General features: G+C 41.8%; 1 protein-coding gene across 1 annotated transcript in view; it reads left to right on the plus strand.

Annotated features, from left to right (window-relative positions):
- Positions 1-22,724, plus strand: part of COL22A1 (collagen type XXII alpha 1 chain) — a 220,431-nt gene that overhangs the window by 58,731 nt on the left and 138,976 nt on the right. The window contains exons 4-9 of the mRNA XM_074830381.1: positions 5,322-5,433; positions 14,419-14,542; positions 16,593-16,868; positions 17,934-18,014; positions 18,621-18,734; positions 19,314-19,358. Coding sequence (XP_074686482.1) covers positions 5,322-5,433; positions 14,419-14,542; positions 16,593-16,868; positions 17,934-18,014; positions 18,621-18,734; positions 19,314-19,358 — 752 coding nt within the window. The remainder of the gene's footprint in view (positions 1-5,321; positions 5,434-14,418; positions 14,543-16,592; positions 16,869-17,933; positions 18,015-18,620; positions 18,735-19,313; positions 19,359-22,724) is intronic.

Here is a 22,724-nt window from a genome sequence, read left to right on the forward strand (position 1 = left end):
CCACGCTTTAGGATGTGGTTGGGTGCAGTGTGGACATCCTGTAAAAGAGAATCTGGTCGCATATTACAGCTAGATGATGTAGAAGTTGTCGAGTGCCAAGTTCTGCCATCTTGTCCCTGTGACAGGCAGATCTGAGTGTGTTTTCTGATTCTGGAAAAATGGTCTGCTTCTTGTAAGGGAGTTATTACTTGCAAGTAGAGAGGCATTCGGCTGATTTGATCAGTGGGGCAATGCATAAGAAATTGCTTTCCAAGCCAAGTATGCTGTTAGGAATCTGAGCTTCTTTTTCAGGTCACTATTTTAATTTTAATGTTAATGGACTAGGGTGTGCTACTTTTCAGGAGATGCAATCATGTTAGAGGGTTTCAGTGGCCCCATATTGTTATAGTAACTATAATGAAGTAGGAGGCATGATCAAAGAGCATTATTCATCTTAATAATTGCCATATTTATGGCATTACTGATTAAATAGTTTATAAACCAATTGAGAAAACACACCTGCCCTGGTACACAAAAGAACACCTTTCAAATCAAATCGACTGAGAACAGGAAAGTCCTACCCTTTCATCCTGTGCTTGAGCATGGTGCAATAGGTAACAGTAGCTTTGTCCTTGCTAAATTAGGCAGGTGTATTCTCTCCCATTTCACTCATGGAGAGGACTGGGAAGCTATGTGTAGGATCTCATTTTCCCTATGGCACTGACAATGTGGTCCCTCCTTGGTGGTGGAAAAACCAATGGACAGCCCGTATTTCTGCTGAACGACAGACTAAACAGCCAGTGAGATGTCTGGGGAAAGATCTAAGTGTCTGTTTCCACTGCACTGTTAGCAGCCAGACACTGCCAGGTGAAAAATCCTGTTCAAGTGTTGGAGAAATTATTACAGCATCATCTATTTTTTAAGTTACCACTGTGGTTCAAGACTAAATTAAAAGCATCATGCTGTTTCCCTCACAATCCCAGTTTCAGTCCTAAAGTCAGCAAGGGAGCATACTCAGTACAAAATGCTTCCAGGCACATGAAGTAAACAAAATAATAATAATGATAATAAATGCTATATATATTTTCTTGTCCTTCATCTGAAATAATCTTAGGGGTTACTTTAAAGGATAATTTAATTTGGAAGTTTCCCTAGGTGTCTTTTTTCCAGTCCCACCTGGGCAATCTACCTTGACTAATTTCTCAGCTTGAATGACAATATTTTGTATTTGTTTATTTCTTCTCCACTTAGAAATGTAGTGGTATCTGTTTAAAGAGACTCTTACAGTGAACGGTCAGGATAGCAAACTTAAGATATTGCTAGTCTGAATTTAAAAATCTGCAACCTTTATTCAATCCTGATGGCAAATGAGACAATGTAAATGTAAGTTATGTGTGATTAGTTAACATTTTTTTCCTCTTTACTTCTGCTTCATTCACTGCACAAAATGGATAGCATTCCCTATGAGTAGAATATATCTCACCCAGCTTCTGCAATCTGAAAATTACTGTCTGTATGGGCTCCCTTTCTGCTGAATGGAAGGAGGTAGGCACTGCCAAATAGTAATTCAGTCTGTCTTTAAGTAGGTCTGAGACAGATGTGATGAGTTGTCTTCTTAGAGACTCCTATATTTCTCTGCTGACCCACAAGGGAACTGAGGCAACCTGCATACATCAAATGTCTCCTTTTCAGACAGATAAAATTAGGTGAGATGTATCTCATCCTCAGTATAGTTCTTCATTGTTTAGTGTATAGCCCGATGCCACATTTTCTGTAATGCTATTACAGAGTCACAGAATCATTCAGGTTGGAAAAGACCCTTGGGATCATCAAGTCCAACCATCGGCCCAACTCTACAAAGTTCTCCCCTACACCACATCCCCCAATATCTCATCTGAACGACCCTTAAACACATCCAGGGATGGTGACTCCACCCCCTCCCTGGGCAGCCTATTCCACTGTCTGATCACTCTTGCTGTGAAAAATTTTTTCCTAGTGTCCAGTCTAATCCTTCAGCAACCAGTGTCCATTACCTCCATAGGCTTTGGCTGGCAATGGGGTATCTAAGTGTGGAGGTTATCTCACCAGCTATAGACCTTTACTGGGTGAGTTTAGCATGCAACCTGAGCATCCTAAGCTCTCTTTATGTCAATGGAGAGAAACACACACTTTTGCATCTGTTTTAGTATGAGATTAATCTTTCCCTAGAAGTGCCTGGGTTTGAGTTCTCTGTGCCTAACTGAATGAGAGTTGCTGTTATTGCCCTGTCTAGCGAGCTGCTATTTAGGCAGATGAACCCCATGTGAAGTGCTCTGTGAACATGAATTAGTTTGTCTCATAGCTGCCTCTAAGGAAAGTGGAGGCAATTTCTGAATTTGACACAGAACAAATTAATAGTGTTTTTCAAACAAAACCATTTGCTGGTTTTAAGTGTGGACTCTGACACATCTAGAGCTTAACATTCCTGTGGACCTACATGGAATTTTTCAAAGAACAACCCTCATTCATTCTTTAATGAAAAATATATCAAGAAATTTGCGATTTGCCAATCCGTAGCCTGAATAAGGAAAATCCTATTATGATTTACCTGTGTGCTTTGTCCAGTACCGAATGCAAATGAGATATTCTAAGTTGTGCGCGTGACTTATTTTCATTATAGCACGTTCTGTTTGCAAAATAGTTTAATAACTTTGCATATGTTTCATGGTGTTACTTAGGCTTTCTAAACTGCAAGTTGTTAGGAAATCTCAAAAAGAAAAAAAATTGATTAACTCTTACTCTTAACTTGTTTCCACTGGAAAAGCATGCTAATGTGCACACCCTCACAGTTGCTCATGATATGAATGTTAGCTTGAGTTGTCAGAGAAAGATGAGAGCAAGTTTGGGTCTGAGCAAATGAAGTTCTTGTCACTGTATCTTGCACTTGCGTACTTTGAGCAATGGATCCTTACAGGCTCCATGAGGTGAACAATACTCCACAGCTTGAGGACTCTGGTGACTTGACATTGCAACGTCACTTGAGCAGCTTTTCAGCCTTCACCATCCACAGCTCACCTCCAGTGAATGGTTAACAATTTCCTTTCCAAGTCAGCCTGATCTCTTCTTACCAGCAACACTCAGCTGCCTGCCTCACATTTCTGTGGTTGGTGTAGATGAGGAATGTGTACTGCATGGTGAAATGAGCTATGGGAGAGCTTATATGGACAGGTCATACTGGTTTTTATGTGATAGCCAGGAGGGAGCTCTCATGTTCTGGTAGGGTCTATTTGCTATGATTTGTAGCTGCAATCGTGAATGATTACAGTATGTCAGAAGGGTGTATCATTAGAGTTGTTGCAGAGGTGATTATGATGTGGAGCCATGAGGCCCTAAAGCATCTTAACTGCATTATTTGCCCTCCTGAATGTCCAGTAAAACCTGAAAATAGAGTGGACAGGAGGGAAAAGCTGTTGACAGCCAGGAAAGTCATTATAATACAAAAGACCTCAACTTGGCACCAGGCAACCATTTAAGTCTTTGCAAACAATTAAGATTATATTTCCTCAGAAAAAGCTATTTCTTCAGAAAAAGTTCCATGATGGAAGCTTTATGTTTTATTTACTGTCTGCTGTCACATCTTGATTAGTCTTGGGACTGGCCCACACAGGTTTTTTACACCTATTTATTCACATAAATTTGAAGAATAATATTATTAGGTAGGTACCTTTTCCTGTTGCAGTCGTTTTCAAGCCCTGCAGTGACCTTCAGCCTGAAAGTTTCATGAGGGCAACTAAGAAACCCAAGAATCTTAGGGCCCAATTTCACCACACAAAAATATCTATCTATCCTAGAAAAGATTTAGTAAGTCACTAACTGAACAAAGCTAAAAGCACTGCCATAGTTTAAAATCAGTTTATCAAAATAGGCTACTCTAGTATCACCAGATTTGTGTGCTGGAGTGACACACACGTGAGTTAATATGTGTAATTGTGCGTGTGTGAGGGAGTGAAGAGGTTGGAATAGCCCAAATACAAGAAAAACACATATTCTCTGCTCAGTTGCTCACAATCTGCTTTTTGCAGTGTTTTTGCCTCTAACTCCACAGTGTGTTTGGTTCTGGGAGCGGCTGTTAGTTTGGATGTGCATCCTGTGGAGCCAGTTTGGAGCTAAAAGCAGGATGGTTGCATCCACACAGTACTGCACCTTCAGGAACTGGATGCATTCAGGAGTGTGGCACAACTGTACCTGCACTGTCCCTGGCAGGGTTTAGCAGCTGGGACTTCATGTCACAAAAGCATGGGTTCGTTGTGTCTGGGACCATATTGACGCTGGAGCTGCATAGACACGTGTGTGTAGTTTATGACTGAGCTAATAACCCTTGTCAGAACAAAGTCAGAAGCTTTACATGAATATCTGCATTCAGGTTTAATAGCTCATGATAATGATGATTTGATTTGACTAAGAATAAATCATATTAAAATGATATGAAAAGTGTATATAGTCGAGTGTCTTGGACTAGCAGTTTTCATTAAAGCGATGTACTTAGAGTGGATCCAGAGGAGAACCATGAAAATGATCAGAGGGGTGGAACACCTCTGCTATGAAGAAAGGCTGAGAGAGTTGGGGATGTTCAGCCTGGAGAAGAGAAGACTCCAGGGAGTCCTTATTATGGCCTTACAATGTATAAAAGTGGCTTATAGGAAAGATGGAGACTTTTTACCAAGGCCTGTAGTGACAGGACAAGGGGCAACAGTTTTAAATTGAAAGAGAGAAAGAGAGTAGATTTAGATTGGAGATAAGGAAAAAAAAAAGTTATGATCAGGGTGGTGAGGAAATGGAAGAAGTTTCCCAGAGAAGCTGTGGATGCCCCATCATTGGAAGGGTTCAAGGCCAGGTTGGATGGGGCTTTGAGCAACTTGGTCTAGTGGAAGGTGTCCCTGCCCATGGCAGTGACTTGGAACTTGATGATCTTTGAAGGTCCCTTCCAACCCAAACCATTCTATGGTTCTCTGATTCTACAAATAAATGTTTCAGTCCACACCTGTGCATTTTTCTACATAGGGATTAATGAATTCTACAGCATTTTCAGGGTGTTGTGGCAATGCAAACAATAACTATTAATTTCTGGAGAACTCTGTTCTAATCTCTCCAGGACATGTTGAAGTTTGAATTTATGCTTGTTTCTCAGTTTTTGGAATAAGCAGATTAGACCATGTCAGAATTTTGTTCTGGCTTTTCCCAACAAGAACAAGGTTAATCTCTGAAGTGATGTGTTTGTGGGCTAAGATAACTACCTAAGTACATCTGAAGACATGTCCCACTGCCTGATCAATGTCTCGTATTTACACTTCCATTATGGACAGGATTTGACCTGATGGATTCGTTCAGCGTGAAACAGATTTTTGGAATGAAAGAAAATGGAATTCAGAGCGCTTATGTACGACTTGGAAGCTTCCCTGTTGTTCAGAAAACTGAGTGAGTACCCTGGTTTTTCACTTCATTTTCATCTGAGCCTCTGCTTTACATTATTTTGTTCCTCTAGGTTAACCTTGAGTAGTTATCTAGTACCTACACATATATTGCTGCTTTGATCAGTTCTTTCAGTTCTGCTGCCACAGAATTTATAAAATGTGGTCGGGAGCCTCCACACCAGCTACATGCTTCATCCTGGTAGAGTATGAGCTGGTTTTGGTGTATCTCAATGGTTGTGAGGAGCAGTGTCAAGATATTCACAAAAGAATTTAGGGCTTAATAAATAGCTTCTAAAAGGAATATTTGGTAGCACTCCCATTGAGATATATATTTGCTAATCACAAGAGACCAGTTCCTAGTAGATATTGTTATCAGGTAGCTAATATGGGGTTTGGCCTTGTAAAAGAATGAGCAATTTTTAATCCTGTGTCAACATGGATTGAATCCTTGGAGCCTTTTATGACCTAAGGCTGCCAGTTGTGTCATAGTCTATCAGAACAGTTTCTCTTTGGGTTGTCATTTGAGTCCTGCTAACATTAGCCTTGAAAAGAGTGAGTGCATAATTTCACTGAGAAACCATGAGCCATAGATTGAATTGTCATCATTAACATTTTTGCAGTAAATTTCTCTGTGCTGGTTTGAACTTCAGCTTAAAAAATCGATAGTAATTCCTTTCCTTCTTATGGATGAAGGCTGTTATTTTTTATTCTGTTTTAGCCCCCTTACTCTGCTCACTGCATCTTTGAGATTGTCCTGTGACTTGCATTTGCTTGATTTCACAATATTTTTTTCATCCTGGAGCCAACCTGGATTGATTTGCCCTTCTCCCCTCCCCCTCTTTCTCCATATAAACACTCAGTCCTTAAAAAAAAAAAAAAGCAAAAAGATGATATACTGAAAGGAAAACTGTTTGCTCTAAAGTCCATAAATGATGTCAAGTCTCAGGGTAAGTAAATTCATGATCTGGGAGAAGGCCAGTCAACTAAAGACACCTTGGTCTTGATAAGCAGTATATACATAACTGGTGCGTGGGGGGAGGGGCATAAATCTATTTTGTTTGGCTCACAGCAGTCTCTGGGTAGAATCTCTGCTTGCTGCAGCTTGTAACAGCTAGTGGTAGTGTGCTTTATCATTGTAAAGCATTACCACCAAGACTACATAGAAAGAAGCCCTTGGAGCGAAGAAGTCCAGTTTGAACTTAAGTTCTGGGAATGATGATCTACTGAATCTGAGCTCTGGGTGATACTATGACAAATAGGACTAGTGCAATCCTTGGGTGTATAAGCAGGAACTGTCAAGTAAGAGCTGACTATCTCTGTAGTCATATAGAATTCATATAGAATGGTTTGGGTTGGAAGGGACCTTAAAGATCGAGTCCCAAGCCCCCTGCCATGGGCAGGGACACCTTCCACTAGACCAGGTTACTCAAAGCCCCGTCCAACCTGGCCTTGAACACTGCCAGGGAGGGGGCAGCCACAGCTTCTCTGGGCAACCTGTGCCAGTGTCTCACCACCCTCACAGTAAAGAATTTCTAATGTCTAATCTAAATCTACCCTGTTTCAGTTTAAAAATGTTAACCCTTGTTCTATCACTGCACTCCCTGATCAAGAGTCCCTCCCCATCTTTCCTGTAGCCCCTTTAAGTACTGGAAGGCCTCTATAAGGTCTCCCTGGTGCCTTCTCTTCTCCAGCTGAACCCCCCCAACTCTCTCAGCCTGTCCTCATACGGGAGGTTCTCCAGCCCCCTGAGCATCTTTGTGGCCTCCTCTGGCCCCACTCAAGCAGGTCCGTGTCCTTCTTATGCTGGGGGCCCCGGAGCTGGACACAGCACTGCGGGGGGGGGTCTCACAAGAGTAAAGTAGGGTGGAGAGAATCCCCTCCCTCAACCTGCTGGCCATGCTCCTCTTCAGGCAACTTGGTCACCACTGCTGGGATGCTATGTCCAGTCCTTGTTTCCATAATTCAGTAGATAGAAGTGGAGTGGATAAAAGTTTAAAGAACTGTGAAGCAAGTCTAATAGTGTGAAATTAAAGAAGTGCAGTGTAGTCAGGTAAAATTAAGAAGTGGTTAACAACTGAGGTGATTGTTCTCTGCAAGAACCTCTGGGAAATAAAAATTTAGTAAAGGGTCTTTGGTGCTAGGGATAGTGGTAGACTGAGGGTCAGTGGCTACCTGTTAACGACATCAGAAAACAGCATGGAAGAAAGTTATGCTTTTAACAATGAATGTAATTAACCACTGAAACAAGCTAGCATAGATTACGGAGAGTTGTCCATTTGCATTCCTTTTTCAAATTAAGGGTTGAAGTACTTTGTTGTTGTTTCAGTTGTTGTTTTCCCAGGAAGACTTACGGAGTGAAGCCAGACCAACCAGCTATGATGACTTTCCTTCTGCTCAGATTGCACCTATTTATTTGTTGCTGTTGTTCCTAAAATAAGTAGAATATTTTATTGCCCAGGACAATAAGAAGTAAAACAGCCTTAATTGGTAGATTGAAATGACTAAGCGTCCTTTTTGAATAATTAACTGAAACATGGAATTAAAGAAGAACTTTTATATTTTCAGCCTTCTGTATTTTAACTTTCATACTCCAGTGGTTTGGGAATGAACCCATGGAAGGTGTCTGCATATTTGGTTCATTTTAGCCTTTGGATGTCAGGATTCTGAGATGGTGCATATAGGGTCATTGCTCACAGAAAAACAAATCTTTTAAAGCTGCACAAAACTGATAACTGGAATAATAAACAAAACAAAAACATCTGTCCTGTCTTGCAGATAACCTCAAGCAATGTTTAGCAACTGATAACAACATCTCATAATTAGATACAAAATCATTAACTGAGTAATATATGTAATTCACTTTATTATCTGCTTAAAGGATTTGTATCCTTTTATATAAGCACTAGAACTTTTAAAAAGTGACAACTTATCTGCCTGGGATATGTACCTATTTATCTTCCGATCTGGAGCCTACAACTATGAACTTTCTTCCTCTTTGTGGTGAGGCATCCTGTGATGGTTCTGTGCGCAAGTAAACAGCAGCCAGGAACTTGGCTGCAGTCAATATCCTGGTCACTGAGAGACTTACAGGTCTCTCTAGCTGGCTGAGGGCTGGTCTGTAAATCTGGTTGGTGCTTCTCCCCACTCCTCAGGTAACTGGGGCTGTCCTATTGTTTGCTGACATGGTTCCTCAGTGGATCTTCTGGCTAAAGCTGTGCCCCATATTTCTGGTTGTGGGTACTAAGTCTTGTTTCTCATTACTGTTGTCTTGGCTAATGCCAAGATTTTGGCTCACTATCTTGTTTGGTCTTCCATCTATTTCTCCTAGTCCTGACTCCAGACCCTTCCTCCTGGACATGTCCATCCCTCAATTTTGTCTTGCCGGGTCTAGTTCCAGACTGGCTCGGTCCTCATCTCAGCTGCCACCTCACAGAACTTCCTGATGCTTGGCCTAGCTTCTAGTCATGATCTGTTTGCTCTTTATATTAGTACACTGTTGTCTTCCTCAGTTTCTGAGTCTTGGGTTGTTTTGGGCATGTATACCTTGGTGTGTTTGTCTGGGGACTCTGTCTCCTGACATCAACGTTGTCGTCAGTTACCTGCCTTGGGTTTCTTTGTGAGCCCTTGCCCTAGTGTCATCATTTGTTCTGCTCCACAGAGAAGAAGATTCTACACAAAGCTACCAAATCCTCTTACACTAAACATGAAACCTGTTGAATGCTTCCTTGTTCCTCACTTGTTCTCAAACATATATTTCATATGAGGAACAGCAGAGACAGCTAAGATTCTTCAGCTTGGAGAATAGAAGGCTTGGAGGGGATCTTATCTATGTGTATAAATACCTGATGGGGAGGAAGCGAACAGGATGGAGCCAGAATCTTCTCAGTGATATCCATTGACAGGACAAGAAGCAATGGGAACAAATTAAAATCAGGAAATTCAATCTGAACACAAGAAAAACCTTTAGACTAGATGATCTCAAGAGGTCCCTTCCACCCTCAATGATTCTAGCATTTATAAATCAATGCTGCACCCTCCCCCACTCTCTGCCAGCCCTGTCTTTCCCTTTCCCACTCTCTTCCACCATACCAGAGGCAGCTGTTAGGCCTGCTCTGTGACCTGTCCCAAAATTTCTCATGGTGCTGGAGTTGGAAAAAGACCAAGATACTGTGCTGAAGTCAAGGATGAGACACTTGACTCCTTGCTCTAAGAAAGTGGTGAGAGCAGACTCACAGCTGAAGGATCTTGCTGTGGCCCCAATCTGATCTCATAACCTCTATTGCCAGACAAGTGCTTGTCATGTAGAAGAAAAAACATGTGTGACCAAATATGCTGTGAAGTGAGTAGAAATATGTCTATTAGAAGCACACCTGAAGAGTTTTTTCTAGGTTGCTTCTTAACTAGCCAATGAAACAGGGTAAATTCATGGACCCCAGCACTAGACCCATATAATTTGTGCTCTTCACCTCTTCAAGTGTTCATGTCAAGATAGTTTTGGCTGATGTCAAGCAATGTTATCCCAGACAATGCCTGGACCTGGTGTGGAAGATGAAGCATGCCAGACACTGCTCCCCAAAGGCAGTTTAGATATGATCACTCTCTTTGGGAAAGGAGCATTTGGCTGAACTGCACTCACAGCTAGTGAATGGACCCTGACCATTATTTACTACAGTAGATGTAGAGTCTCCTACTTTTAACAAGCTAAAGGAGATTAAGCATGACTGAGGTGGAATGACTGAAGGCTTTTTTTGGTCTTTTAGAGAGTAAAAGACTGAGGGGAGAACGGATAAACATACAAAAGGCTGCAGCAAAGAGTGGAGAACAGGTTGTTCGCATGGTTCCCTGTGGAAAAAAGTTGCTTCAGGAAGATTAAACTGCAGCAAATGAGATTTAGGATAGACTTTTTTTTTGCAGCATGTAGGATAGTGAAACACAGGAAGAAATTACCTGGAGAGGTTGTGTCTATTCCATCACTGAGGTTTCTGAAGTAGAGGCCAAAAAAATGTCTGCCAAGGATGTATGGGTGGAGTTGATTCTGTGTTATAAACAGTATGATAGCCTTTTCTTTTCCTTTTTCCTTTTTTTTTTTTTTTTGGCTGTCATTCTAAGAGCCTCTGGTGATGTGATGCATATGGAAATGAACAGGCTTTCTCCAACCTTGTTTTGCAGACCTTAGTGAGTTACATTTCACATTAGTAGTTTTTAGCTGTTGTAAAAGTGGTCAAATTTCCCAAATACATTAATTATGCTCTTCCTCACTGAATGCAGACACCCTATTAATTGTTGTTACATTCAGTGTCCAAAATCAGAACTGATAAACTTATTTTCTCCATTGTGTTATTATTACAAATGTAGGATCTCATGCCGATTGTCACAGATGTAGGCTCTTGTGCCAAGCAAAGCATGTAAGAAGGGGTCTATACATTGAAAATGGGCAATGGCTAAAAGAGCCTGGTTATTACCAATTTTTCTTTGTGGACATTGTGATTCACCTGACCTTGTAAGTGGGTTAATTAACTCTTGGACTAACCTGCAGCACCGGGGGATTCTCTTGTCTTGTAGTTTTATAAGGGCCTCTTCTGCAATCTATCCTGTTGTCAGAATTATAGACCAAGGAGCTGGCAGAGTGCTCCCTGTAGGTACCGGGCATTCAGCAAAGCTCCATAATATGGATCATCAGTTCAATTCAGCCTTGGGTGAAAGAAGGAAATAAAACATTTCTGGGGACAGCAATTCCTGCCCTTGGATTCCTAAGTAAAGCTGAACTTCTAGATGGAGCTCACTTTTTAGAGGGGAAATGAATGAAAACTCATAAACAAAGTTGTTATTTATGCGGTAATGCATCTCTAAAAGATGCAGAGACCAAGGACTGCAGAAACAGCTTTTATCATATCTTCAGTGCAATGAGAGTGTCTTTAGATTTTCTTTTGGCATGAAGCCTTTCTCTGTTGGGAACTTGCAGCCAGTTCTTCGACACCTTTAAAAATCAGTTAAGGGTGACAGGTAATAGGTCATTATAGCTTTCTATCAGTTTAAATCTACCTGATGGGCCATTTGTCAGCCTCTGTGTGATGAGGTGTGGCCAGACTCACAAGGATACTTAGGTACCTAACTCCCAGTTATTTCTGTGGGCATTAAGCATCTGAAAAGCCTTTTTGAATTTAAGCTCACGTGGTCATATTCCTGTTCCCATCTCAGAGTATCCAGAAACACTGTCTTAGCACAGAGGCCAGCAGCTGTCTCTTCCAGATTTGGTTGTGGGTTGTCAGGCCCAAGGCTCAGCGTGGTGTCTTGGAGCATTAATTTTAACCTCCCTGCTCCACAAAGCAGTGATGCTACAGTTACAGCCACTGCCTTTAATTCATATTTGGAACCAAGCACACCTCTATATGCAGAGTTGAAAAACCATTAGGGAAAGGCAGCATTGCAAGCATGTGTCCTGCTGCTGTTGATGTGATGACAGCAAACGTACTATGGATCAGGAATAGAGCAAAGCACCCCCAGAACTGTAACTCTGCTTCCTTGTGCCACCATTGGATTAAATGAGGAACCATTACTCTGCTTGCTTTTCATTCAGGAGGAGGTTGGAATTGTTGGTGGCCTGTAGCTAGGAGAATAATTCAATAGGGCTGTCTGTGCCCAAAATGTGAATCAGAATCTTAAAGGGCAGGACAGGGAGGGAACTCGTTTGAACCCAGTTGTGACGATGAAAATAGGTGGTGAGTGAGTGAAGGGAAATGCACTAGACAGAGTTTGAGGAGCTCAGCCACAGGGAAATGCTCCCACTGGCAGCACTCTCAAGCAGAAACTTCCATGGTTTTTGTTCAAGAGGATGGAGCAATAAGCAATGTCTTTTCAGCTAGCAACATTGCTGAAGTTTCTTGCAGGGGTGGAGGAAAAGAGACCAAACTGTCAGTGATGTTAAAAGCTGGGGCATGCATCCTCATCTTTGACAAGCTTGGACACAATGAGTGTAGAAAGCCATTTTGACAGGAAATGTGCACTAAGGCATGGCAGTGGTGAAGGAGACCTGGCGGGGTGCCTAGTTGGGAGGGCTGATGTGACTGACCTGACTCTCTCTTGCCAAACACCCTGTAGACTTTCTTGGTGGCTTTCAGTGCCCTAGTCATGCCAGTTGTATTCTCCATGGCAACTCTGCCACAAGAGTGACAAACTGACATGCTTCTTGTTCTGTCATGAAGGGAGGGAGCGTCTGGCTTTTTTGTGTGCCATGGGAGAGATGGGTGCTGGTGTGAGGTGGATCTGTGACCAGGGAGGGCTAGTTTGTGAATAGCTAGTACCAAGAAGTGAGACAGCCTTGTCTGCTCTGTTAAGGGAAGGATTTTGTAAAGGAGATAGTGGGAGCCTGGTTCAGTTTTCTCTTGTGTTGGAAGACTTCAGAGTGTCTGTGTCTCCAGTGGGAAGACCAGCTGTGGTGCCTAGCATGGGCATTTTATATGGCAAAAGCCACAGAAGTGAATGAAACCACAGTGTTCTGAATTTTTAACTTGGTTAAAAAGATAGGAAATTCCAAAGTACAGATTAAAAGATGACTGAATATTTTGGAATTAGGAGAGTGTGGCTTTCAACCTTTGCTGTAATTGCAAAGCAAAAATATTTTGGAAATCTTGAGGACTTTTCAGTTTAAATACCAGCCACTAGTTTTGTGTGCCTTTGACTGTGCCAGTTTCTGCATAGTGATGGATTATGTCAAGTATTCCTTAAGAGAATCTGACTTCATTGTTTTGCTCTTCATTAATTGCTGCCGTTGAATTTTGTTTTCTAATGGGTGCTTATGCCTGACTGCTCAGATGTCCCAAAGCAAAGATGTGATATTTAGGAAGGGTTTATTTAGGAATGATCAGAGGAGCAGGCTGGCTTGGGCATGGGGAACAACAAAGTTAACTGAGACTCTTCAGTTGGGAAAAAAGATGGCTTAGAGGCTTTATAAGCAAAGTTTGCAAAATCATGAATAGCATAAAAAAAATGAAAAAGAATAGGTTCATTGTGTTGCCCCTTTAAAGAACTGAGGTAGGTCCTAAACAAACAAGAGGAGGCTCATTATACAGTGGGTAGCAGAGCTGTGTGATTCCTTGCCAAAGGATGTTGTGAATGTAATAAGTTTACCTGAGTTCAAGGGGAGACTGGAGAAATCCATACAAGATAAATCCATAAAAAGTTATTAATATAGAAATTTCAGTTGTCTCTGAATTTGACCCCTGGACCCCAAAGAGTTGGAGGTAGGGGGGAGATGTTTGTTCTGTTTGGTTCTGTTCTTAGGCATCCTGTAATGGATAGTCACAAAACAATGATACTGGGTTAGTTATCCCTTCTGCCCAGGCCTGCATGCTCCTGTTATGGTATGTTCTTATCTTGCGGCTGAGTAAAACAGTGGTGATTTTGGTTACTTCAGACTTATGCATGGATCATGGTGTCACACTGAGTAAATTCTGCCTAATGTGTTTGCAATGTTTGATTTGAGAAGGTTCTTCTGTCCTCCGAAGTCATCAGCCAAGGAACATCTTCCACAGGCCTGAAGTGTAGTGCCTGTTTTGGGGCAAATATTACAATATTTGTTGCTATAACTTGGTACATTTATAGAGGGTTTCAGGTGTGCATGCCCATTCTTAGATGTCACAGGTCTCCAGTGCATCTGGAGAAGAACAGGATGATTTACAGGTTGCATGAACTGAAGCATCAAGTGGAAAACAACTGTTTTGACATGATGGATACTAGACTGCAGATTTTCACTGTTTCTTACTTAATTTGAGAGCTTCACCATTGGAATGAAAAAGGGCTCCTCAAGGACAGAACCACCTGGAGGACACAAGCTCACATTCATCTGTCTGCAGGCTGCCAAATGCAGCAGATTTTGTAGGAACTATATGATACTTTGGGAAGAGTTGCTGGGAGATACCATAAGTTTTAGAAGTTCTGCACTTCACTGCTAAGCCTGATATACTCCTTTTTTTTCCCCTCCTCATGCCAGGGATGTGTTTCCACAAGGTCTCCCTGATGAATATGCCTTCGTAACTACCTTCAAATTCCGGAAGGCTTCCAGGAAAGAAGACTGGTATATTTGGCAGATTATTGACAAGTACGGCATACCACAGGTACAAGGCCCTTTGCAGCCAGCAAGAACAGCCTTGTTTCTCTTTTGTTGCGTGAACCAGCTTTCTTGCCTTAACCTCCCACTCCTTTTCCTTGTGGACTACTAAAAATCCCTTTACCTCTTTTTCAGTTCATTTTACTGGAAATCCTTTACCTTTAATTCAAACCTTGAAGGAAGGTTTGAATAGACCTTGATTGTTGTTAGTGTGCAGATAGATGCGTTTGTTGGAAAGGGGGAGAAAAATATCAGATCCTTGCTTTTGAAACCACTTTTGGGGTTTTGGTTGTTTCGTTCAGGTAGTTCTGTTTAGGGAAAATATTTTGCCTGTTTGGAAAAAGTTTGCCACACAGATACACTACAGAGCAGTGAGCTATGTCAAGTTTTTGCACAGACTTCTAGATATCATGCAAAGGCATTATGGGTTCCCTACTTAGGACATGGATGTAACCTCGAGTCCTGGCTGCTGCAGAATTTGATCTAATAATTTTTGTCAAATACTCTCTGGTTCTCAGAAGAAAAATACCATGAGAGTGTAATAAAGGTCTGTCTGTTCCTATATAACATGTTTAGGGGTTCGAGTGTGCTTGAGGAGGGAGTGATTTGGATGGGCTGTATGTTTTTCTGTGCAGTACAAGCTGTATGTTTTTCTGCTCGGTACAGATATGATGCTGATGGCATTTGCCCTTAACTCTAAACTGGGCTGTCGGCATGAGCTCACATAGCCAAGTGACTCAGTATTGCTGCTTTGGGACTGATATTTGAATGGATTTTGGGAACTCACAGTGAAGGATAGATGCAGTTTGAAGACTTATCTAACTAAGTTTTGGACAATGGCAAAAGGCTTATGTGAAAATTATTATCAGCTGCACTTTGTGAAATGAAACATTATTTACTGTGCTATGTGCATTCCTAATTCCTGTGGAGTGAGAATGTGCGTATCACTCAGTATTTCTTGGAGACAGATGAAGACTTGAACTGCTTAGGTGTGGAGAGAAAAAAACAGTTCAAAGTTCTCAGTAATATTTTGAAAAGTGCCTTGAATTGTGGTGCCAGAAGGGCCTTAGAGCCTCATGAGCCTTGTGTCATATAAAGTTGGTAGTGGTTTGGCCACTACTTTGCAGACCTGCATAGCTTACAGACTGCAGACACTTCTGAGCTAACGCTGATCCGAGCTGGCATTTCCAGCCAGCACAGTGCTCAGCTGCATGGAGATGTTGGGTCAGATCTGGAGTCAGCCTACCCTGGGCTGCTTACATCAGACACAGCTCGGTGCCAATGTGGTCAAACTCCTTCCAGCTCTGCAGCTTGCCGATGCACTGTTTGTTCCCTCTAGCTCTGTGCTTTGCTGCATTCCTTGCTGCTTGCTTATAACTGCCTGACTTTGGTAAAAAAAGAAATCAATTTGTAAATTAACTAGAAGTATAATGTCTTCAAAAGCCTATTTTTGCGTGCTCTGTAGCTTGCAACACAGTGGGGGTGTGTAGCTGTAGTTTTCTGTTCAAAGCATCTGAAATAAAGTGTGGGTGGTGCTACAGCTCAGCAGACTGCTTTCATACCAGGCAATAAATCATTTGTCCATGCCCCATGGGACCATTGAGGACATGTGATGGGACTAAAGAGCACAGAGCCTGCGGGGAAGTAGTGGAGGAGTGCACAGGATGGAGGGATCCAAAACAGGTTCACCTTTGTCTATCTGCCTTTGGGGAGGTGCCCCTGACATATGCCACCACCCAACCATGACCAAGGATTTCCTGGGAGGCATCAAGGTGGCATGTGCTGAAACCATGGCAAGGATTGTACTCACAAGAGAAGGCTTTAGATGGTCATGGGTCTGCACCCAAGCCTGTGCCCTGCCCCATCTTACTTACTAGAACAGGTTTAGGATCCCTGTCCATATCTCACACAAAACTCTGTCCTCTGCTCTTTGCTTGGGCTTCTCACCATATGCTGTGCCATCCCTGATTTTGGGGTGTCAGCCGTGACAGAATGCAGGCAGGAGGAAGGAGAAGGCTTTGTACTTTCTTAGCAAAATCATTTCTGTCTGCTTGCAGGTCTCAATCCGACTGGACGGAGAGAACAAAGCTGTAGAGTACAATGCCATCGGGCTCACCAAGGATGCTGTGAGAGTGGTCTTCCGAAATGCACGAGTCAGTGATCTTTTTGACCGCAACTGGCACAAAATTGCCCTCAGCATTCAGTCAAAGACTGTCTCGCTTTACATAGACTGCAGACTGGTACAGGTGCTGCCTATTGAAGACAGGGAAAATATTGACATTCAAGGAAAGACTGTGATTGGCAAACGTTTGTATGATAGCGTCCCCATTGATGTAAGTACTGTGTGTTCCAGTTAGAGCTGGGGTAACGTTCAGCATTGGGTTTGAGCATGCGAATGGGGTTTTAGGGGTTATGCTGTAATTGACCCTTTTCCTGAAACAGAATCACTGAAACGTTGCTTATGTTACATAGCTAAGACAGATTGGCATCTCATCATCTGCAAGACTTGCTGTCTTTTAATGTGAGACTGTCAGTATCTCCGTAATAGTTATTAAAAATGAGAAATCCATTTCATCTTTCTGTCTAGTCCCAGAATGTGCTATAGTTAAAATCAGAGACAAAATCATCCACAAATACCATCAAACTGGGTACTGAACTACACACATAAAGGTCTTTTGCTGTCTGATCTTGGCATTATGAATGTTTCTACCTGTGATAGAAAGAGATGGGGAAAAAAAAGAAAGCTTGTTAACTCAGGAGAGACATGATATATTCTCAGTTCCTCAGAAAAGATACCTGATAGTAAATGACTCTTGCTCCAATTGATCCGAACATGAGACTTGCAGGTTGGACCTGATTGTCCAGTAGCAGTGTTAACCTGATATAACTTATGCACGATTGTTTGGTGTTTTGAGACTTGTGTAATCTTTCTTAGCTGTGCAAAATGGATGGAATGTGCATATTAAATGTGCTAATAGCATTTCTCACACAGGGGTAAATGGTCAGAAGCTGCAAGGCGCAACAGGAGAAAAACAAACTTCATGTCTAGATGAAATTCTAGGAAGGATAGAGGTGGTCAGAATATGTCTCCTCAGACAGAAATTTGGCCAGGACATGGGGAGTAGCATGCCTCCTTATTTGCATGAAAACCTGCACCAGAATTTTAATAGGCATATTCAGGGTCTCATTAGTTCAGCACTCTTGGAGCACGCTGAGATATTTGTCCATTATTGATAGAGAGAGATAGATATTGACTACAGGATCCATAGAATCACTATGAAGTTAGCCCCATCTGGTTTTTGTTTGTATTCGTCTGCACTGTTTGTATCCAAGCAAAAGGACATGTGGTCTTTAATAATTCACTGTCTCTGAGACTATTGCCTCACTTTGTCTTCTAGTTTGATCTTCAGCGGATGGTTATTTACTGTGATTCTCGGCATGCTGAGCTGGAGACCTGCTGTGACATTCCCTCCGGACCAGTAAGCTTCTTTTTGTCATTTATTCATTTTCACATGAACACTCTTCGTTGAAATCCATTACATAAATCAGGGAAGTCTGGGCAGTCTGGGATTATAATTTTTTTAATGATGGTGAATGAAATAGCTATATAATTGGTAATGTAGCAGTGCCAGAAGAGGACTGCTGCAGAGGGATGAGTATGAGGAATTTGAAGTTTCCAAGTTTCTCTTTCCTTGTGAAACTGTCAGGGGAAACAAAACCCTGAAGTGATGATGGAACAACAGAAATGCAGCATGAAATATTCAACATGTTTCCCACTGGTTTTATTTGGGAAGAGCTAAAACAGTGCCAGTTGCTGCTTGGTTTCCTGTGCCCAACTCCCATCAGAAACTTCCACCCTCCTTTCACTCTTCTTCCCTTGGTCTTGGTTAAAGTGATTCATAGTTCTTTTTGCCACCTTTTTCCCCATTGCTTGAATGAATGGCTTTTGTGGGATTTTGTTCCTCACTAGGACACATTTAGCTGTGCGTATTGCAGTAATGCCTATGCGGTTTCTCTAAAGCGGGTGGAAGAGGAAGCTTTCTAGAATCTAAGGCTTCATCATGACCTTGGGTGTTTGGGTGCAGTGCCAGGTCACGGTCCTGACGGAAGCACCTCCCCTGGAAGTGAGGCCCACTCTTGGCAGTGAGCAAGTTGGCCATCTCAAGACTTTCAACTGCTCCTGTCCTGCTGGACAAAAGGTGAGTGTTGAGATGAGTTTGTTTCATTTGAGACATGCTGGATAGGTTTGGAAATGACACTGTGCAAGTGAGTTATAAGAAGGGCTGTATTTATTTGTGAAGTACTTTGAGACCTAGAGGTGGAAAGCACTTCATAGAAAGAGCCAGGCATGGCTTATTGACAGGTGGAATGTCTGTAGAGGTAATGGCAGTCTAACCAGTTGTTTTATCTTTACATAATTTAGTGATTTTGATCATGCTGGTAGTCTGGTAACAGTGTTGAAATCAAAGTTGTAATTCTTATCCAGCCCAGTTATGTGCATCCTTCTTCAAATAAAAAGGAAGAGATTCTGAAGGTAAATATAGCCACACTGAAAAAATCTCATAGCTTTTAAAAACAGTGTGCTTGCTTGTACTGGCTGTGACTGGGATCTCTGAGAAGCCAACTTCATTGCCACTGCTCTTGAGGGCATGTCAGTTTTGGTCTGTCTCCACTAAAAACTGAAAACATAATTGTTGCCCTCAATTGCTGTAGGATTGGGCCCCTTGCTTTGCTATATAGTGAGATCAGTCTGACTAATCATGTCTTTTTTGTCTTAGGGCGAGAGAGGTCCAATTGGCCCTGAAGGTCCTAAAGGTCAAAAGGTCAGTAATATGTGCTAGTTCATTTGTTTAATTAAAAAAAAAACAGCAAAAAGTTTCAGAATAAGTTGAGGAGTTGAAGATTTTGAGAAATCTTTTTGAGTCAATTTGGCATATGACTGAGTTCAGATAGTTTTGGATGAGCCCACGACTGCAGAAGCCTCTGGCCATCTTATATCTTTGCTCTAGGCTTGCATTTGAGCTTCTCTGTGGCTGCTTTACGTCATTCTTAGAGTAAGTGTGTTCCAAAATCTTTTCCTGTAGATTCTAAACTGGCATTTTTCTAAGTTAGAGTTATTCAGTTTGTCATGTACAGCTTTCATAAGTCAGCTGGAAAACCATGTGCTACTTCTGTGCTGTGCCTTGCTCAGCAGTACTAGATATCTCTAGGTTATCCCTAGCAGCCTCCCAGTCACACTCTACAAAATTTCCTGAGACTAGGGTAAAAGATTAGCCACAATCCATTATCCTTAGCAAGATTGTCTGAGTCATTGTCTGATTGTTAATATAGACCATTTTTCTCAGTCCTCTTCTTCCTAGATAATAGGGTAGGAGAGTGGTTGTGATGACTGCTTCAAGTTTCACAGTGCAGCTTCTATGTTATCCTGCATATTCTGCAAGCTTCTTTGACATGCACATGTATGCCTTCAGCATACACACATTTTCCTTCTGTGCTTGGTTACAAATAGAGCTGTGAGGCAATTGACTTCAAGGGAGCACTTGCACTGGAAGAAAACAAAGATTCACAACATTGCTGAAGAGATGAAAGTTGGTGGTGTTGGTGGTTCCCAGTTTCACCATGTGTGTAATTAAAAAAATGTTTGGGAAGAATTTATATTCAAAACTATTGCCATCTGAATCACTTCTACAAATTCAGTCACTGAGTTTATACCTGTTGAATAAATTAATCGCACCCCACCAAAAGTTACTCAGTTATGAAAGACTGTGGAAGGGGAAAGGAGAAATCTCTGGGTCTTGGAAGGTCAGACATCCTCAGCAATGTGTTGTGGATTTTTTGGCAAGCCTTGGTCTGCTCTCTGCAGGGAGAAGTTTTGGATGATGAGGAGACATGTTTAGAGTATGTTTTCTGCTGGTATAAAAGAACATGAATTCGTTAATGTTCAGATGTGCCCGACTGAAACTTCAGAAAATGTTTCCTGATGTTTCCACGTGTATATAAATAGCAACTTTCTATTTTAATCTGTGACAGCCTAAATAATGATGGGCTGTTTTGAAGAATGGCAGAGCCGTGACTGTTGTGAGGAGGTTGCAGAAGGGCGATGAGGATAATAATAAAAGCACCCTGGAGCAACATCCTGTTGTCTTTGACCGCTTTGACAAGGTCTGTGTGCTGATGAGGATGTCTGTACTGTCTAACATGGCATGCTGCTGGGGTGCAGGAGATACTAGTCGAATACAAAAAACTGTATATCCAAGTACAGCATCAGCAAGTTTTCTGTAACAGATCCTGAAATGGCTGTCCCACTCCTGTAGGTGGGTTGCTGAAGAGCTCTGCAGCTGTGTGTGACTTCTCCCTGGCTGTAGTGGTCTGAGACTTGTGTACAGCTGCAGTAAGACTGTGTCACAGTCTCAGGGAGCTGGAGATGATGCCATTTAAATCCAGGCTCTGACAACAATTTGGTACAAATATGATGATTTGAGACAAATGACTTAGCTTCTCTATTTGCTAAATAAGGCAAGTAATCGATTTTTCTCCTGACTTGCAAAGATGTGATTAAATAACGTGTACCACCCTTGAAAGCAGTTCTTGCATAGCTATTGCCAAGGACCAGCTTGTCACAGTCCCTTCTCTATGTGCAAGAACAACTATCTCTCTCCTCTTCTCTCTCTCTGCAACATTACTGAGCTACCTAGGCTAAAATACTGGCCATGGGGAAGAAAGTGAATGCTATTTGCAACTCTCCAATATTACCACCTGGTACTTTATTAAGACTAAGGCCCCACAAAAATATGAGTGGCTTCTGCATTATGTGGTTTTAAGTATCCATAGTATTTTTTAGGATCATTCAACTTGGCTCCTCATTTCTAAGGTGCAAGGGTTGTGTTTTTAAAGCTTTGTTGTTGTGCAATGAGGAGGGCTGTAAAGGTTTTTTAAGATTTCTATTTGTTACTTGAATCCAAGAGCTGGGGCTTCAAGAAACACTAAAAACAGTATTGCATGATCTCTACTATACTCAGGTTTGATTAAAACATGCTAACAAGTGAGTTCAGCATAAAAAAAGACCAAGCATTAATTGACTAAACAAGAGAGGTGGGAGTAAGCAAATGAATAAGGAAAGAAATTATCAGAAAAATGTGGAAACAGAATGATGTCAAGACTCTGAGTCAAAATTCATCATTTTCTCTATAGACATAATTGCTACTATGTATGTCTTATTTGGCATGAATTGCAAAGCTGAAATCTACCCCTAAATAACTGAGGCCCAAGGGATATTCAGGTAGGCTGCAGGTATTTGAGCATTATCCAAAAATATTTTACAGGCTTATAGTGAGAAATGCCCTGTAAGAGACGATGTGGCCATGTATGAATCCAGGAAAACAACTGGTTCAGCTGGTTCAGAAAAACAGCACACAGCTGGTGGGAGTCACCTGGGAAATGGGTCCCACCATGGGATACTGATAGGGGCAGAAGTCAGTGTTAAAAAAACAGAACACCTGTTTTGCCCCAAAACAGGGATATTTGGAGAGGTTGACAAAGGCAGGAGAACTGCGAAGCTCCATCTCTAAGCTAAGACAGTTTTTGTGTTTAGTTTTGTTTTGTTTTCCATAAACCAGTAGTAGCTGGTGGCTTTTTCACTCTTTATCCAAAGAAGGACTAATGCCTAAGTGGTTCTTCCTGTTTTCTTTAAGAAAAGGTCAGTTTGAAGGTGTGTTAAGAAAAGTGAATGTGGCTGTCGTCTATCTGAGTTGAAGAGGCAGAGACTGGTGTTCAGCCTCTGCTATCCTGAGCTCCCATAGCATATTCCTTCTTTCAGGGGAGGAGGTTTGGACAGGCTTTTCTTACGGTACCACCTGACCAGTGGAAATATTTGAAGTGTATAACCAGTGTGGGAAGATAATGAGTTTCTGTTCCTCTCTAATTTAAGTCTCCAAAGTCAGGGCAAAACAGGAGCGCTTGCAGTTATTAGAAAAAGGGAAAAAATCCCTCAGAGATGAACACCTCTGCCTCAATCACCCATGCTGCCAAACTGAGGGTAATGCATGGAGACACGGCGTGCATGTTTTGGAAGCAGATACAATAAAGGATGGTAGTGAGGAAGAGTGAGACAGGAAATAGCTTTGGAAGAATTGGCTAACATGCCTGAAGCTGGATCCTATTGATAAATTTTAGATGCTAATGACAGCCCA

This window comes from Strix aluco, chromosome 1, assembly GCF_031877795.1.
Source record: "Strix aluco isolate bStrAlu1 chromosome 1, bStrAlu1.hap1, whole genome shotgun sequence".
NCBI lineage: Eukaryota > Metazoa > Chordata > Aves > Strigiformes > Strigidae > Strix > Strix aluco.